Source organism: Jaculus jaculus, chromosome 9, assembly GCF_020740685.1.
Source record: "Jaculus jaculus isolate mJacJac1 chromosome 9, mJacJac1.mat.Y.cur, whole genome shotgun sequence".
In the NCBI taxonomy this organism is placed as follows: Eukaryota; Metazoa; Chordata; class Mammalia; order Rodentia; family Dipodidae; genus Jaculus; species Jaculus jaculus.
This window is the reverse complement of record NC_059110.1, coordinates 138,491,238-138,509,287: the sequence shown is the minus strand read 5'-3', so window position 1 is coordinate 138,509,287 and position 18,050 is coordinate 138,491,238. Positions and strand designations below refer to the sequence as shown.

At 44.3% G+C, this 18,050-nt stretch overlaps 1 protein-coding gene across 2 annotated transcripts in view; it reads right to left on the bottom strand.

Annotated features, from left to right (window-relative positions):
* Positions 1-18,050, bottom strand: part of Narf (nuclear prelamin A recognition factor) — a 29,720-nt gene that overhangs the window by 896 nt on the left and 10,774 nt on the right. For both annotated transcript variants that reach the window (XM_004655033.2, XM_045158182.1), the window contains exons 4-10: positions 16,450-16,582; positions 10,348-10,482; positions 9,919-10,037; positions 7,895-8,024; positions 4,674-4,737; positions 2,813-2,950; positions 2,268-2,425 (exon numbers count right to left, since the gene is read on the bottom strand). In XM_004655033.2, coding sequence (XP_004655090.2) covers positions 2,268-2,425; positions 2,813-2,950; positions 4,674-4,737; positions 7,895-8,024; positions 9,919-10,037; positions 10,348-10,482; positions 16,450-16,582 — 877 coding nt within the window. The remainder of the gene's footprint in view (positions 1-2,267; positions 2,426-2,812; positions 2,951-4,673; positions 4,738-7,894; positions 8,025-9,918; positions 10,038-10,347; positions 10,483-16,449; positions 16,583-18,050) is intronic.

The following is an 18,050-nucleotide window of genomic DNA, read 5'->3' as shown; positions in this document are numbered from 1 at the left end:
TGTAAGCCAGATGCACAAGGGGACACATGCATCTGGAGTTCGTTTGCAGTGGCGGGAGGCCCTAACATGCCCATTCTCTCTCTCTCTCTATCTGCCCCTTTCTCTCTCAAATAACTAAATAAATAAATAATGTCTTGTTTTTTTAAAAAAAGAATGAAAGAATGGACAACACCATGTGGCCTGAGCTGGGTATAACATGTCTTCTCTGTTTCATGGAGCCCACCAGGCTGAGAGCCCCAGGTACCCCTTATCCTTACCATATACATTACCCATAAACTGGTTTTACCTAAAAATTAATTAAGACCTCAACTCTTTAAAACTGCACAGTTTTGTCTGCAAATCTAGATTCCTAGCCTCTTTTTTTTTTTTTTTTTCGAGGTAGGGTCTCACTCTGGTCCAGGCTGACCTGGAATTAACTCTGTAGTCTCAGGGTGGCCTTGAACTCACGGCGATGCTCCTACCTCTGCCTCCCAAGTGCTGGGATTAAAGGTGTGCGCCACCACGCCCGGCCCTCCTAGCCTCTCTTGAAATTTACCTCAACCTGGAGAGCATGGATCACTGACAAGCTATGCATTAATGTGCAAGCCCAACTGAGCTGCACTGAAACTGAGCAAGTTATGAGCCATCCATGAGCCCACACACCCCACCAATGTGGTCTGCATATACATGTGTTGTCAGAGTTACTCAAATTGTGAATGATGCCATAGTGTGTCAAAATTTACTTAAGAAGCTAGAGTGCAGCTTTGTGGTACAGGACATGTCTAGCATACTCAGGGCCCTGGGTTCCATTCCCTAGCACCAAGATTTTCACTTACATGAAGCACAGATGCACTGAGAATACAGCTCTGTGGTAAAGGGCTTTCGTAGAATGTGTGAGGTCCTGAGTGCAATCTCTAGCACTGGAGGAGATAGGACCCAGGAGCAATTCTGATGTGACCCAGGTGACCTGGCAGTTGGACTTCTGATCTCCGTTTTCCTAAAGTTTGCTCCCACTTACTGTCTTCAGATCCTAACCCTACACACAGACCTCCCTAGAAGCCTTACCCACCAGCCACCTTCTTTCCATTCAGCTACAGCAAATGCTCCACCAAGGAACCTCCTTTCCTGAGCTTCTGGCTTGCTTGTCTTTTGCCCTCACCACAATATTAACCCCTAGTGCTTCTCTCCTCCTGGTCCCACTTCTTCAAGAAGATCCTTCAGTAGCCAGGCATGGTGGCACACACCTTTAATCCCAGCACTCGGGAGGCAGAGATAGGAGTATTGCTGTGAGTTCAAGGGCACCCTGAGACTATATAGTGAAGTCCAGGTCAGCCTGGGCTAGAGCATGACCCTAACTGGAAATAAAAAAAATAAAAAAAAAAAATAAAAAAAACACAGAAGCCGGGTGTGGTGGCACACACCTTTAATCCCAGCACTTGGGAGGCAGAGATAGGAGGATTGTTGCAAATTCGAGGCCACCCTGAGACTATATAGCGAGTTCCAGGTCAGCCTGAGCTAGAGTGAAACCCTACCTCGAAAAACAGGAAAAAAAAAAAGAAGATCCCTCAGGTCATGGAACTAGGACTACAGGCCTCTCTTCTGTCTACAGTGCACTCTCCAAAGTGCTCTTCATCTGACAGTACACTGTCTAGGTCATCTGCCCACCCTGGGCCTGAGAACTTCTTTTGTGTTCCCACTTGAGTACCTTACATCATACCAAACTCAGGATGTCCCCAACATGCCCTAGTTCTGGAGTCAGCTTCACCATATCTAAGGGTATAGATGGACCATTCCAGATCAGGGGTTCCTCTATATCCCAGACACTTAAACCTACTCTATCTGCAAGGGTTTCTAGTGACCCTATTCCATCTGGGCTCTGGTCTGATCTCACTGGTCCCTCATCCCAGCTGGGATTTTCCTCACCTGCCTGGATCCTCACAACTTCCCCTGCAGAAGGGGAAAGTTAGAGCACAAGTGAGAACTACACCTTCCTGCTGCCAATTTGCAACAGCTCAGCCTCAGCTCACAGTAGTCCCTGTGTACCAACTCCACACAAGTGGCCTTAGTAACTGGCTAGCATTAACCTTGTACCATTCAGGGATTGCATGTGGCAACCTCAAAGGAATGTTTGAGGTTGTTTCTAACTGTCCACTTTTCATTCTACATGGTGAGGAAAGAGGAGAGCTTTTGTGGCTGAGAATGGCATATCAGTATTGACCTATCCTGCAAGACTGGTTTTGGACAGGCTATGGGTGGGCCTGCTGGGTCAGGCTCACTGCTCCCCTTACCTCTGGGACATGCGAGGACCTCCACAAAGTGATATGGGAACTTGCCCTTCTTGAGCTTCAAGATCATGTTCTGGATGTTCCGGAAGCCATATGCAGCAGCAAAGTGCAGTAAGACCTTCCCATTCTTCTCAAGGGTGACTTCATGGAAGTCTTTGTTTCTACAGAGGGTAACATGGATGTTGATAGTCAGTGACCTGAAGATCACTGTTTTTTTTGAGATATGGTCTATGTCGTCCAGGTTGACCTTGAACTCAAGATCTTGCCTCAGCCTCCCAAGAGTTATGCTTACAGTACCACGTGGTACAGTACCTGTACCATAATACCCTACCACTTGCAACTAAGTTTTGAAATGTCAGCAAGATAATATTGTCAGTGGAGACACATAAGCCCTTCCACTGTGACCAGTGTAGGCTCTCCCAAAGAGTGGCCATGTGTACCACACACCAGAGGCAAACCACACCATGCCACACATATCACACTCTGGCTCTGGCCAACTTGGCAGTGCTGCCAGCAGTTGCACTGGCTATAGATACACTGGCCCAAACCTCAATGCACGGTAGGTGATCTCTTCCACATGCTCGCCAAACAGTTCCTTCGCTGCATGTCTAAAGACGTGGGCAAGGTGCCCATCTGAGCTCAGTCCATCATGGCGCTGTATTGCTGTCTCCTTCAGATCACCAAACCTCACAAGGCAAAGAGGAGAAATCCATTAATGCTAGTGAACAGATAGTGAGTGCTAACCCAGGCTTCAGGGGCCAGGACCCAAGGAAACCATTCAAGATAAATCTTTACATTTATTTAACTCTGGGGAAAAGTTCATTATTCTTCTTCTCCTTCCCCTTCCCCTTCTTCTTCTTTGTTTTTCAAGGTAGGACTAAACTCAGCTGACCTAGAGACTGTGTAGTCTCAAACTGGCCTCAACCTCACACTGATCCTCCTACCTCTGCCTCCTGAGTGCTGGGATTAGACATGAATCATCATGCTCAGCTAAATATTTTATTTGCTTATTTATTATTTATTTGAGAGAGTGAGAGAAAGAAGCAGATAGAGAGAATGGGCATACCAGGACAAACTCTAGATGCATGTGTCACCTTGTGTATCCAGCTTACATGGGTATTGGAGAATCAAACGTGGGTCTTTAAGCTTTGCAGACAAGTGCCTTAACGGCTAAGTCATTGCTTAATCCCAGTTTTTTTTTTTTTTGTTTTGTTTTTTGTTGTTTTGAGGCAGGCCTAGTTCAAGCTGACCTCGAACTCACAGCAATCCAGCAATCCACCCATGTCAGCCTCCCAAATGCTGGGATTAAAGATATGTACTACCACACCTGGCTCTTAATTGAGTTCTAATGAACAATATAAAATTTCACTTTATAGGCTGGAAAGATGGCCTAGTGGTTGAAGTGCTTGCTTGCAAAGCCTGAAGGCCCAGGCTTAATTCCCTACTACCCATGTAAAGCCAGATGCACAAAGTGGCACATGTGTCTGAAGTTCGTTTGTAGTGGTAGGTGGCCTTGGTGCACCCATACTCACTTTCTTTCTATGTTTGTCCTTTCCTCAAATTTTATATATATATATAAAAACACACACACACATACATACATATATGTATGTATTTTTTTTAAACTTAATTATGAGCTGGATGTGGTGGCACATGCCTTTAATCCGAGCACTTGGGAGGCAGAGGTAAGAGGACTACTGTGAGTTCCAGGTCAGCCTGGGCTAGAGTGAGACCTTACCTTGGGGGAAAAAATTCATTTTGCATCTACTCAAAGACTGCAGAGGAGCTGCCACTGTTGGTTCATTCACTTGCTTCCCTCTGTGTGGCTGTATGTGCACTTGGGAGGAGGAGGCAGGACTAAGCATGAGGGCAACTCCATCATGCACCTGCCTGTATCTGTAAGCCTCCAGATAGGCTCCAGCAGCAGGCACGTGAGCTTCTGAAATACTATGAACTTTAGTCTCACTTCCCATAAAAGAAATAAAAAACAAGCTCCCAGAATAGAGGCTAGATAAATGGCATTCAACATGGTGCCTGGATGTAGCAGGAGCTGAAGTCCTGCTTGGGTGTCACAGGCACCATGACGAATACAGACCCATTAGCTATACTCTTGGTATAATGGGATCCCAGGAAGACATAATGCTGAATGTCTATGTATCATCCTACACCACAGTTTCTGTACTTGCCTCCTTTCTAAAGGATACAAGGTGGCCATCAGCTGGATGAAGCCCACCAAGCCCCTAGCAATAGTGATATGTTCTTGCCTGAATCCAATTCAAAGGTCTGAAGGCTTGCTGAAGTTGGGTGGGCCAAAGGAACTATGTTTCATTGCTCACAGTCTGATCAGAGCAACCTTGGGACTGACAAAGCCAGCAGAGGCCCAATACCTCTTAAACAGATGCCACTTACAAAGTGTCCACAGCAGTGTCTTTTATTGAGAGGTCACTCTGCTCCATTATCTGAGCAATTTCTCCTAGAGATAAACAAGAGATGTGAGACACTGAAAAAGACAAATGGCCCAGGTTCCCAGAATAAAATGTCAGGCTTTGCTTCCCACACAAAAATTCTGCCTGGGACCCCTTCCCTCCAGGGGCTCATCTCCAGAACAAATCATATCTATGAAATGAAAAGCCCACAAAATGCAAAAATATAAATTCCTCTTTTGGCCCCTGAACTGAGGGATTTCTATCACTCCATGTTATCTCCCAAGTGAAAAACCAGTGTAAGCAGGGCCTTTAATCCCAGCACTCAGGATGCCAAAGTAGGAGGACTGCTATGAGGCTGTGAATTCGAGGCCAGCCTGAAACTAATTCCAAGTCAGCCTGGGCAAGACCCTACCTTGAAAAACAAAACAACACTTGTGTAAGATTCAAACCATACTGCTGCATTTATGTGACAGGCAGTTACTGTGCTTATCATCAGAGAGTACTTCTATATTTCCTAGATGAGGCTTTCTAAAAAAAACCTGAGGTAGAAAAAGTCCCCTAGACAGCAGCAAGGCCCCAGGTGCCATGAGATGGATATGAACATTCACAAACACACAGCATAGGTCAGGAAGGTTCTAGATGTATAAGATGGTCCCCATACAGGTTTTTTTAAAAAAATATTTTATTTTATTTGAGAGAGAAATGAAGATGCAGATAGAGAGAGAATGGGCATGCCAGGGCCTCCAGCTACTGCAAATGAACTACAGAAACATGTGCTATCCTATGCATCTGGCTCATATGGGTCCTGGGGGATCCTTAGGCTTTACAGACAAGTTCCTTAATGACTAGGCCATCTCTCCAGCTCCCCATACAGGTTTTTATTTCTCCAACATAAGCAGACAACCAGCAGTGGCCCCTGCTCAAGACAGTGCCACTGAAGAACATATCTCTTCTACAACATTGTTTCACGTACAAGGATGATACCTTTCTAGGGTTAAAGTTCAGTAGAATGAATCCCAGGTTATTTTATATTTTATAGTGTTATTTTAGATATTTGATTCCAAATCAATTTTTGGATTGTTTTTTCTATTTCCATGAAGAATGCCTTTGGAATTTTGATGGGGATTGCATTAAATGTGTAGATTGGCAATCTTACCAAAGCATTTTCACAATATTGATTCTTCCAATCCAGGAACAAGGGATGTTTTTGCACTTCCTAGTGTCTTCTGCAATTTCTCGCTTGAGTGTTTTAAAGTTCTCGTTGTAGAGATTCTTTACTTCCTTGGTTAGGTTTATTCCAAGGTACTTTATTTTTATTTTTATTTTTTTGATGTAATTGTGAATGGGAGTGATTCTCTCATTCATCCTCTGTGTATTTGTTGTTAGCATATAGGAAGGCTACTGATTTTTGTGTATTTATTTTGTTTCTTGCTACATGGCTGTAGGTTTTTATCAGCTCTAACAGTTTGCTAGTAGAGTCTTTAGGGTCCTTTATATGTAGAATCATGTCATCTGCAAATAATGATAACTTGATCTCTTCTTTTCTAATGTGTATCCCCTTTATGTGTGTCTCTTGCCTTATTGCTATGGCTAAGACTTCCAGAACTATATTAAGTAAAAGTGGGGCAGTGGACACCCTTGTCTTGTTCCTGACTTTAGTTGAAAAGCTTCCAGTTTTTCCCCATTTAGTAATATGTTGGTGATCTTTTCTATTTTTTATTTTTTGAGGTAGAGACTCATTTTAGCCCAGACTGACCTGGAATTCTCTATGTAGTTTCAGGGTGGCCTTGAACTCACAGGGACCTTCATACCTAAGCCAACTGCTGGGATTAAAGGTGTGTGCCACCATGCCTGCAACCACAGGATCTTAAAAGCATTAAAAAGATGATACCAAAGAGCTGGGCATGGTGGCACACACCTTTAATCCCAGCACTCGGAAGGCAGAGGTAGGAGAATCGCCATGAGTTCAAGGCCACCCTGAGACTATATAGTTAATTAATTCCAGGTCAGCCTGGACCAGAGTGAGACCCTGCCTCAAAAAAATAAAACTAAATATAAAATAATATAACAAAATAAATAATAATGATACCAGCCAGGCATGGTGGCACATGCCTTTAATCCCAGCACTCGGGTGGCTTATATAGGAAGACCCCTGTGAGTTCGAAGCCAACCTGAGATTACAGGTCAGCCTGGGCTAGAGTGAGACCATACCTCAAAAAAACAAAATAAATAAATAAAATAATAATAATTAATAATAATAATAAAATAAAATAAAGAATGCTGGGGCTGGAGAGATGGTTTAGCAGTTAAGGGACTTGCCTGAGAAGCCTAAGGACCCAGGTTTGATTTCCCAATACCCATGTAAGCCAGATGTACATGGTAGCATATGCATCTGGAGTTCATCTGCAGGGTTGGATGCCCTGGCATACCCACTCTCCCTCTCTTTCTGACAAATAAATACAATTAAAAAAAAATGCCACCAATAGGGTGAATGTCTGCAACGCTCCTGGAGCAGATTTGTATCTTCCACTTCACTTAGTATAAAAATATCACTTCTGCTGGGTGTGGTGATGCACGCCTTTAATCTCAGCATTTGGGAGGCAAAGGTAGGAAGATCACCATGAATTCAAGGGTACCCTGAGACTGCAATGTGAATTCCAGGTCAGTCTGGACTAAGGTGAGACCCTACCTTGGAAAAAAAAAATCACTTCTGTCCTAGGAGAGATTTAGTCTTCTCACACGTGAAAAGGGAGGCAAGGGGCTGGAGAAATGGCTTAGTGGTTAAGATGCTTCCCTGCAAAGCCAAAGGAACCAGGCTCGATTCCTCAGAACCCATGTAAGCCAGGTGCACAAGGTAGCACATGTATCTGGAGTTTGTTTGTAGCAGCTGGAGGCCTGGTGCACCCATTCTCTCTTTCTCTCTCCTTCTTTATCCCAATTAAATAAATAAATAAATAAATAAAAATATTTTTTAAAGGGAGGCTAATGAGCATTGACTTACGATCATTGTCCATGCTGCACCCATTGTCCTCTTAGAGACCTGATTTATCAGAAGAAAGGTGCTGAGGATTCTTCTCTTCCCTTCTGGCCACTGAGCCCAAGGACCCCCATTTGTCAGTACCTTCAAGTGGCTTGGCCACACACTTTTAGCCAGTCAGAGACAGTGAACCGCAGAGTCTAGGTGCATCCCTGTCCATCTCTTACCTGATGTTAGCACACAGTCAGTGCCCCTGGCACCATTCATGGCAGTACAGAATCCTTCTCGAAGAGCCTCCAGCTTCTTGTCATAGCAAGGAGCCACAATGACATGGAAAACCTTCTCTGGTGGCAGGTTCTGTGAAGGAAAGCACTAAGCTTAAGGCTTCAGGGAGGCAATGATAGACAGTTGGCATCAAGGGCACAAGGGCCTAGGGCCAGCAGAGTACCAACTTCTGTCCCTATCTTGCCCCTTTTGTGGCACTGTCTTGGGAGTCCTTGCCAGCTGAGCCACTACAGTAAAATCAAGCAGGTGAGAGCAGGAGTGTTGTCCACCTGCTTTACTTGCACACCTTTCTGAACCAGCAGTTACCCAGTGATCCTTGCACTGAGGCCTATGTGGGAAGGCCCACTCAGGGCAGGAAACATGCCCTGATGTCAGCCCTATAGATTAAGATAAGTAGTGGCTAAGGCCAATCTCCCAGCTCAGCTGTCCTCAGCAGCTGGAAGAGGATCAACCTGGAGCTTTGGGCTCTCTAGCCAGGGAAGGCAGGGCAGCCCTGAGAAGACCAGTTGGGTGTGGTGGCTCACACCTTTAATTCCAGCACTCAGGAGGCAGAGGTAGGAGGATCAATATGAGTTCCAGGCCAGACTGAGATAATATAACGAATTCCAGGTCAGCCTGGGCTAAAGCAAGATCCTACCTGTAAAAACAAAACAAAAAAAGAAAGACAAGAGCCGGGCGTGGTGGCACATGCCTTTAATCCCAGCACTCGGGAGGCAGAGGTAGGAGGGTCGCCGAGAGTTCGAGGCCACCCTGAGACTACAGAGTTAATTCCAGGTCAGCCTGGACCAGAGTGAGACCCTACCTCGAAAAACCAAAAAAAAAAAAAAAAAAAAAAAAAAAAAGACAAAATGGGCCTGGCATAGTGGCGCACACTTAATCCCAGCACTCAGGAGGCAGTGGTAGGAGGATCGCTATGTGTTCAAGTTCAGACTGAGACTACACAGTGAATTCCAGGTCAGCCTGGGCTAGGAGACTCTATCTTGGAAAAAACAAAACAAAACAAAACAAACAAACAAACGAAAAAATGAAGACCAAGAAACACCTGAACTGCAGTAGGTATAAGTGGGCAAGTGGAAGGTAGACCTCCCCCAAAGCCACTTTTTTTGTTGTTGCTGTTTTTGTTTGTTTTTTAGAGGTAGGGTCTCACTCTAGCCCAGGCTGACCTGGAATTCACTATGAAGTCTCAGGGTGGCCTCAAACACTAGGTAATCCTCCTACCTCTGCCTCCAGAGTGCAGGGATTAAAATTATCAGTGTGATGTCAAGGTGTGTATTGAGTTGGGAGGGACAAAAATGTGGCTTTGGGCTGTGCGTGGTGGTGCACAGGATGAGTTCAAGGCCACCCTGAGACTACATAGTGAATTCCAGGTTAGCCTGGGCTAGAGTGAGAACCTACCTCAGAAAACTAAAAAAAAGGACAGGAAAGAAATCATTCCTATGGCTAAAATAATAAGACTGCCAGATGGGTGTGACCTTTTAAAGGCTGGTTTTAATGTTTGAAGATTTTTACTAGTGCAATCTTCTCTAGTTACCATGGTGCCTAGACACAGTTGTTTCCAGGAAGGAGAAACCTCAGGCTGGGAGCTATGTTAGGCTGCTGAAAGTCTTGGAACCAGAGAGGGTACTGAGGAAGGGGCATATAGGAACCTTAAGCTGGGACTTGTCTATCATGTAGAACACAGTTAAGACCATGGCAGGTTCTAAGAAGCAGCTAAGTAGCCATGTGGCACTGTGGACTGAGGCAAAGGCCAGACATAGGTGAGGTTTGGCTCCCTGAGTGATAGCAGCCCTTAGCATCTAGATACGTGTCATGCTGTGCTTGCACTGGGGAAGGTGCCTGGAAGCAGGTGGCAGGGATCCCCTCTCCGTAGAGTGCATAGTGTTTCTACTCTGACCATGGCCACCTGTAGCTCACCCTGGATATGTGTGCCAGCTCCTGACCTACCTGCTGCTCTCTGGAGGCTTACCTGCTGTCTGGCAAAGTAATCCTTCACCAAGGAGCCCATGACTTGCTGGGGGGACTTGGTAGTACATAAGTGTGTGGTGACAGGGTGGCCCAGCACTCGCTCAGCATATCGAACCCAGCCTGAAGAAAAAGAGTCCACAAGATCAGCTCTCATTGCCTCTTCCTGCCTTCTGGAACTGGAAAATATCTGAGTTCCTAAGCTTATCACCCCATTGTTTGCCAGAATACCTCTTCTTCAGGCCTTGTAAGGAGCTCATAGCACATTGTACCCATTCATAATCTGGTCTGGTCTATGAGGCTGAGTGGGATGGGCCTACCTACCTCCAGCTTCAGCCAGAAACGATGATGATGACCACCCACCCACCCATACACAGTTCTGGTGAAATAGTTCTCGCACAGGCCAGCATAAACCCAGAGGGTCTGGGCTCACCAGGACACGCAGAGGTCAGCATAGGGAGTGTGTGCTGCTCCTCACTGTGCTGATGATATCGACGCACAAACTCCTTCTGACTCTCCAGAATGCTGAAGTCAGCAGCTATTGTTGTGTCAAACACATAGTGTACCCCTGTAGGAAGGAAAGGCATGTGGTTTCTCACCATCAAGTAGGACATCATGTATTGATTCCACCCTTAGTGCTTTTTTTTTTTTTTTCGAGGTATGGTGTCACTCTAGCCAAGGCTGACCTGGAATTCACTATGTAGTCACAGGATGGCCTCGAACTCTCAGCAATCCTCCTACCTCTGCCTCCCAAGTGCTAGGATTAAAGGCATTTGTCACCATGCCCAGCTAAATATTTTTATTTATTTATTTGAGAAAGAAAGACAGAGACAGAGAGAGAAATTGGGTGGCAAAGCCTCCAGCCACTGCAAATGAACTCCAGAAGCATGTACCACCTTGTACATCTGGCTTACGTGGGCAATGGGGAATCAAACCTGTGTCCTTAGGCTTCACACAAGCAAATGCCTTAACCACTAAGCCATCTCTCCAGCCATTTTTTTTCCCCGAGGTAGGATTTCACTCTAGCCCAGGCTGACCTAGAATTCACTATGTAGTGTTAGGGTGGCCTCAAACTCATGGTGATCACCCCACCTCTACCTCCAGAGTGCTGGCATTGAAGGAGTGCACCCCCCCAATTATGTCTTTTTTTTTTTTTTTTTTTTTTTTTAAGATTGACTGTCTATGTAGTCCAGGCTAACCTTGATCTTATGGCAATCCTCTTACATCAGTCTCTCAAATACTGGGATTCTTTCTTTTTTATTTTTAATTTTTTATTTATTTATTTGAGAGCGACAGACACAGAGAGAAAGACAGATAGAGGAAGAGAGAGAGAATGGGCGCGCCAGGGCTTCCAGCCACTGCAAACGAACTCCAGACGCGTGCGACCCCTTGTGCATCTGGCTAACGTGGGACCTGGGGAACCGAGCCTCGAACCGGGGTCCTTAGGCTTCACAGGCAAGCGCTTAACCGCTAAGCCATCTCTCCAGCCCAAATACTGGGATTACAAGTGTGAGCCACCACACATGGCTGACGTTAGGCATCCAAAGATCAAAAACATAAAAGATCTAACAAGTAATTCAGGAGTGGTTAAATGCGTCCACATAAGAGGGACCAAAAAAAAAAAAAAAGGTCCACAAGCTAATGTGGAAGTTATTTAGGGCTGGAGGGATGACTCAGTGGTTAAGGTGCTTGCAGGCAAAGCCAAAGGACCCAGGTTCGATTCCCCACTGCTCATGAAAAAACCAGATGCACAAGGAAGCCCATATGTCTGGAGTTCATTTGCACTGGTTAGAGACTCTGGCATGTCTATTCTCTCTCTCAAATAAATAATATAAGGGGAAAAAAAGCAGGGCTGGATAGATGGCTCAGCAGTCAAGTTCTTGCCCTTAAAGCTCAGTCAGTACCCATGCAAAGCCAGATACACAAAGTTGCACATGCATCTGCAGAGTGGCTAGAGGCATTGGTGCATCCATTCTCTCTGTCAGGCATAGTGGCACACACTTTTAATACCAGCACTTGGGAGGCAGAGGCAGGAGGATTGCTATGACTTCTAGGCCAGCTTGAGACTACACAATGAATTCAAGATCAACCTGGGTTAGAGCAAGACATTACCTTGAAAGAAAAAAAAAATTTTTTTTTCTTTTGTTTTTTGAGGTAGGGTCTCTCACTCTAGCCCAGGCTGATCTGGAATTCACTATGTATTCTCAGGGTGGCCTCGAACTCACAGTGATCCTCCTACCTCTGACTCCCCCCTGAGTGCTGGGATTAAAGGCATATGCTACCACGCCTGGCCAAAAAAAAAATTTCAGAAAAGATTGGGGCTGGAGAGATGGCTTAGTGGTCAAAGGCACTTGCTTTCCTTGGATTTAATTCCCCAGCACATACGTAAAGCCAGATGCATACAGTGGTGCATACTACACACACATTATATATATATGTATATGTATATGTATATGTATATGTATATGTATATGTATATGTATATGTATACAGACACACGTATGTATATAAAAACCGTTTTTCTTTCTTTCTTCGCACAAGGGGGTGCATGAGTCTGGAGTTCGTTTGCGGTGGCTGGAGCCCAGTTGCACCCATTCTCTCTCTCTTTTTGCTTCTTTCTTTGTCTGTTGCTCTCAAAAAAAAAAAAACCAAAAAAGCATCAGGTGTGGTGGCACATGCCTTTAATCCCAGTACTTGGGAGGCAGAGGTAGGACTACCTTGAGTTCAAGGCCACCCTAAGACTACATAATGAATTCCAGGTCAGCATGGGTGAGATCCTACCTCAAAAAACAAAACAAAACAAAAATCTAACAAGTTCACCTGTGTAGCACATGGTGCCCTGAATTACCAGCCCTGACAAGCCCAGTTAACCAAAGCATCCAGGAGCAACCAGGCCTCAGGCTGCTTAACAGACTTAAATATAAGCCTGTCCTGACAATGCCCAGCCCAAGGGTTATTTTATCACCACGTTCCAAAATATCGACATCTTTAACGTTTTATTTATTTGAGAGAGAGAGAATGGAAGAGCCACTGCAAATGAACTCCAGACGCATGTACCACTTGGTGCATCTGGCTTATGTGGGTACTAGGGAATCGAACCTGGGTCCTTCAGCTTCTTAGGCAAGTACCTTAACTGCTGAGCCATCTCTCCAGACCAAGATATTGACATCTTTAAAGGCCAGGCACAGTAGTGAATGGTTATAATCTCAGCACTTGGGAGTCTGATGTAAAAGGGTTTCTGGAGGTTCAGACCAGGCCACTTGGAAGGATCAGGCCAGCAGGCCTATATAGGACCCTGTCTCAAAAAAAAAAAAAAAAAAAAAGGGGCTGGAGAGATGGCTTAGCGGTTAAGCGCTTGCCTGTGAAGCCTAAGGACCCCGGTTTGAGGCTCGGTTCCCCAGGTCCCACGTTAGCCAGATGCACAAGGGGGCACATGTGTCTGGAGTTCGTTTGCAGAGGCTGGAAGCCCTGGTGCGCCCATTCTCTCTCTCCCCCTCTATCTGTCTTTCTCTCTGTGTCTGTCACTCTCAAATAAATAAATTAAAAAAAAAAAAAAAGCCAGGCATGGTGGTGCACACATTTAATTCCAGTACTTGGGAGGTAGTAGGATCACTGCCAGTTCTAGGCCATCCTGAGAATACAGAATGAATTCTAGGTCAGCCTGGACCTATCTTGAAAAACAAAACAAACAAACAAAAAGAAGGTTGGAGAGATGGCATACATCTGGATTTTGTTTGCAGTGGCTGAAGGCCCTGGCATGCCCAGTCTCTCTATATCTGCCTTTTTCTCTGTTTCTCAAATACATAAAAAAAAAAAAAAAAAAAAAAAGGATTGCTGTGAGTTCTGGTCATAATGGCACACACCTTTAATTTCAGGAAGGATTGTTGTGCGTTTGAGGCCAGCCCATGATTACATAATAAATTCCTGGTCAGCTTGGATTAGAGGGAGATCCTACCTTGAAAAAGAGTCTTTTGAAGGGGTCTAAATGCTGAAGGAGTGTCTTGTTTTTCAAAGTCGGCTTTATTGCACCTAGATAAAGAAATTGGTAGCCCACCTGGTATTACAGAGTATAACACATGCAGGAAGGACAGGGCCATTGGATTTCAAGATGATTTAATAATTTGGAAATGGCTATGGGCCATTTGAAGCAAGCTGGGTCAGATTACTTGTTTGGAGACCCTATGGAGCCATTAGGATGAACCATGGGTTGCAGTACAGACCCAGTGGAGATGCCAGGACTATGGAATGTTTGCAAAGGAGAGCTGCTGGCACCAGATAAAGTTTTCTGGGACTGTGAGCAGCCTAGCTGGAGGGGTGGAATTGGAACTCCAGAGATTGGTCACTTGTTAGAATTGACTTGGAGACTCATCACTGGTTATAGAGTTATTGGACTTGGAACTACAGAGGTTGATATTTGCCTATTTAAATCTTGTGTTGGTTGAATATTTCTTTCCTAAACCCAATGCCATCTTCGCAGTGTGAATGTTTATTCTGTGCCATTATGAATTTTTTGGGTTTATTTTTATTTATTTGAGAGCAACAGACTGACAGAGAGAAAGAGGCAGAGAGAGAGCGGGGGGAGGGAGAGAATAGGCACACCAGGGCCTCCAGCCGCTGCAAATGAACTCCAAATGCATGTGCCACCTTGTGCATCTGGCTTATGTGAGTACTGGGGAATTGAACCTTGGTCCTTAGGCTTCACAGGCAAGCGTCTTAACTGCTAAGCCATATCTCCAGCCCAGTATTTTTTTTTTTTTTTAATTTTGGTATTATGGCTCAGTTTTAAAAGACCTTAGACTAGGGGAAAGTGGGGGAGGGGCGGGAAATACCATGGTTTGTTGTCTGTAAGTAGAGAAGTTGTCAATAAATATGTATATATGAAAGAAAGCAAAAGGAAGGCTGGAGAGATGGCTTAGCAGCTAAGGCACTTACCTGTGAAGCCTAAGGACTCATGTTCAACTCTCCCGATCCCACGTAAGCCATACACACAAAGGTGAGGCAAGCGCAAGGTTGTACATGTGCACAAGATGGTGCATGCATCTGGAGTGTTATTACAGTGGCTAGAGGCCCTAATGCACCTATTCTGCATTTCTCTCTCTCTCTCTTTCATTAAAAAAGAAAAAGTTTTAAATCCAGGTGTGGTGGCACACGCCTTTAATCCCAGCACTCAGGAGGCAGAGGTAGATGGATTGCCATGAGTTTGAGGCCAACCTTAGACTACATAGCTAATTCCAGATCAGCCTGGGCTAGAATGAGACCCTACCTTGAAACCCCCCCCCCAAAAAAAAAAAAAAGTTTTAAAAATCACTAAAGAAAGCAAAAGAGTTAGTATGATTTTAACAAAAAAGAATTATAAAAGTTTAATCATAATAGTTTTATTCTTATTAGATAACAGAGGCTTATATTTTGGTAAGAGCACAAAGGCCATTTATATTTGGCTTAAAATGAATAGAATCTGATGTAATCTGTTTCTTTACTCTGCTATATGATAAAAATAAAAATAAGCCGGGCGTGGTGGCGCACGCCTTTAATCCCAGCACTCGGGAGGCAGAGGTAGGAGGATTGCTGTGAGTTCAAGGCCACCCTGAGACTACAGAGTTAATTCCAGGTCAGCCTGGACCAGAGTGAGACCTTACCTCGAAAAACCAAAAAAAAAAAAAAAAGATAAATTTTTGTGACATTAAAAAAAAAAGAAGCCTGGTGTGGTGGCACACGCCTTTAATCCCAGCATTTGGGAGGCAGAGGTAGGAGGATCACCATGAATTCAAGGCCACCCTGAGACTACATAGTGAATTTCAGGTCAGCCTGGGTGAGAGTGAGACCCTACCTTGAAAAACCAAAAAAAAAAAAAAAAAAAAAAAAAACAAACCTTAAGACTATAGGGACATTTGAACATCATTGGGACTGATAAAAACTATGGAGATTTTTAAAGTTGGACTGAATGCATTGCATTTTCCATCATGTATGGTTATCAGTTTATGGGGGCCAGGGGTGAAATATGGTGGTTTGATTCAGATGTCTCCCATAAACTTATGCATTTTTGAATGCTTAGGTTCCCAGCTGGTGGCAATTTGACAATTGAAGCCTCCTGGAGGCAGTGTATTGTTGGGGGAAGGCTTATAGATGTTATAGCCAGCTTTCCCTTGCTGGTGCTTGGCACACTCTCCTGTTGCTATTGTCCATCTAATGTTGGCTAGGAGGTGATGTCATCCCTCTACTCATGCCATCATTTTCCTCTGCCATCATGAAGCTTCCTTTTGACTCTATAAGCCAAAATAAACCCTTTTCTCCCACAAGCTGCTCGTGGTTGGGTGTTTGTACCAGCGATGTGAACCTGACTGCAATAGCCACCAACTGCATCTCACTATGTGGGTTCTGGAGAATTGAATCTGGGTTCTTAGGCTTCCTAGGCAAGAACCTTAACTGCTAAGCCATCTCTTCAGCTCAAATAAGATAATTAAAAAAAATATTTTTAAAAAAATGCCCTTTAGGGACTTAAGATATAAATCCACATTATTATCAAAAGGTGACTCACCTAGACTTTTAAGGAAGCCACAGAGCCTTCTGGATGCATCAGTGACACTGAGGTTGAATTTAGCAGCAAAATAAGGCAGAGACTGAGGACACACAGATACAACCAGCACTCTATGCTTTGAGGCATCACATTCCTAGGAAGAGAAACAGAATGATGATGTATGTCCTAATTACAGAAGGGTAAAGTAAGACATCTGAATGAAAAATCCAGAATTTATTGACTATAACGGTGTTCTATGCAGAGGCAAATAAAATAGGCAAACACAGCTGGGCAAGGTAGCACATGCCTTTAATCCCAGCACTTGGGAGGCTGATTTAGGAGGAACACTATGAGTTTGAGGTTCAGCCTGGGCTAGAGCAAGATCCTACCTAGAAAAACTGAAGAAAAAAAGACAAATACTGACAAACCTAATGAAGAGAAAAGAACACATCAGGATTAAAAACTAAGAGGAAGCTGGGCATGGTGGTGCATGCCTTTAATCCCAACAGTTGGGAGGCAGAGGAGAGTTAGAGGCCACCGTGAGACTACATAGTGAATGCCAGGTCAGCCTGAGGTAGATTGAAACCCTACTTTGGGTGGGGGGAACCTGAAAGGAGGGCTGGAGAGATGGTTTAGTGGTTAAGACACTTGCCTAGGAAGCCTAAGGACCCAGGTTTGATTCTCCAGTACCCACATAAGCCAGATGTACAAGGTGGCACATGTGTTGAGTTTGTTTGTAGTGGCTAGAGGCCCTGGCACACCCATTCTCTCTCTAATAAATAAAACATATATTAAAAAAAAAATACTAGCCAGGTGTGATGGCACACACTCTTAATCCCAGCACTTGGGAGTTAGAGGTAGGAGGATTGCCATGACTTAGAGGTTACTCTGAGACTACATAGTGAATTCCAGGTCAGCCTGGGCTACAGAAAGGCCCTACATCTTAAAAAAAAAAAAAACAAGCCGGGCGTGGTGGCGCACGCCTTTAATCCCAGCACTCGGGAGGCAGAGGTAGGAGGATCACCGTGAGTTCAAGGCCACCCTGAGACTACAGAGTTACTTCCAGGTCAGCCTGGACCAGAGTGAGACCCTACCTCGAAAAACCAAAAAAAAAAAACAAGCAAACTAAAAAACAAGCAAACAAAAACACTAAGAGGAGCTGGGTTTGGAGATGCTCATCTATAATTCCAGCACTTATGAGCTGGGCACAGGAGGAGGATTAGGAGTTGTTGTCCTTTCATCACTGGTTATATTACATAGGGTTTGAGGCCAGACTGAGATACATGAGACACTGTCTCAAAAAAAAAAAAAAAAAAGATAAAAATAAAATAAGTAAAAGAGGCATAACTAACTAGATTTAAGAGACTATCTTTTTTTTTTTTTTTTAAGTTTTACCAGGTAGGGTCTTGCTCTAGCCCAGGCTGGTCTGGAATTTACTATGTAGTCTCAGGGTTGTCTTAAACTCTTGGCAATCCTCCTACCTCTGCCTCCTGAGTGCTAGGTGTGTGTGCCACCACACCTGGCTTGACTTTTTTTAAAATATATATATATATTTTAAATTTACTTTTATTGACAACTTCCATAATTATACACAATAAACCATGGTAATTCCCTCTCCTCCC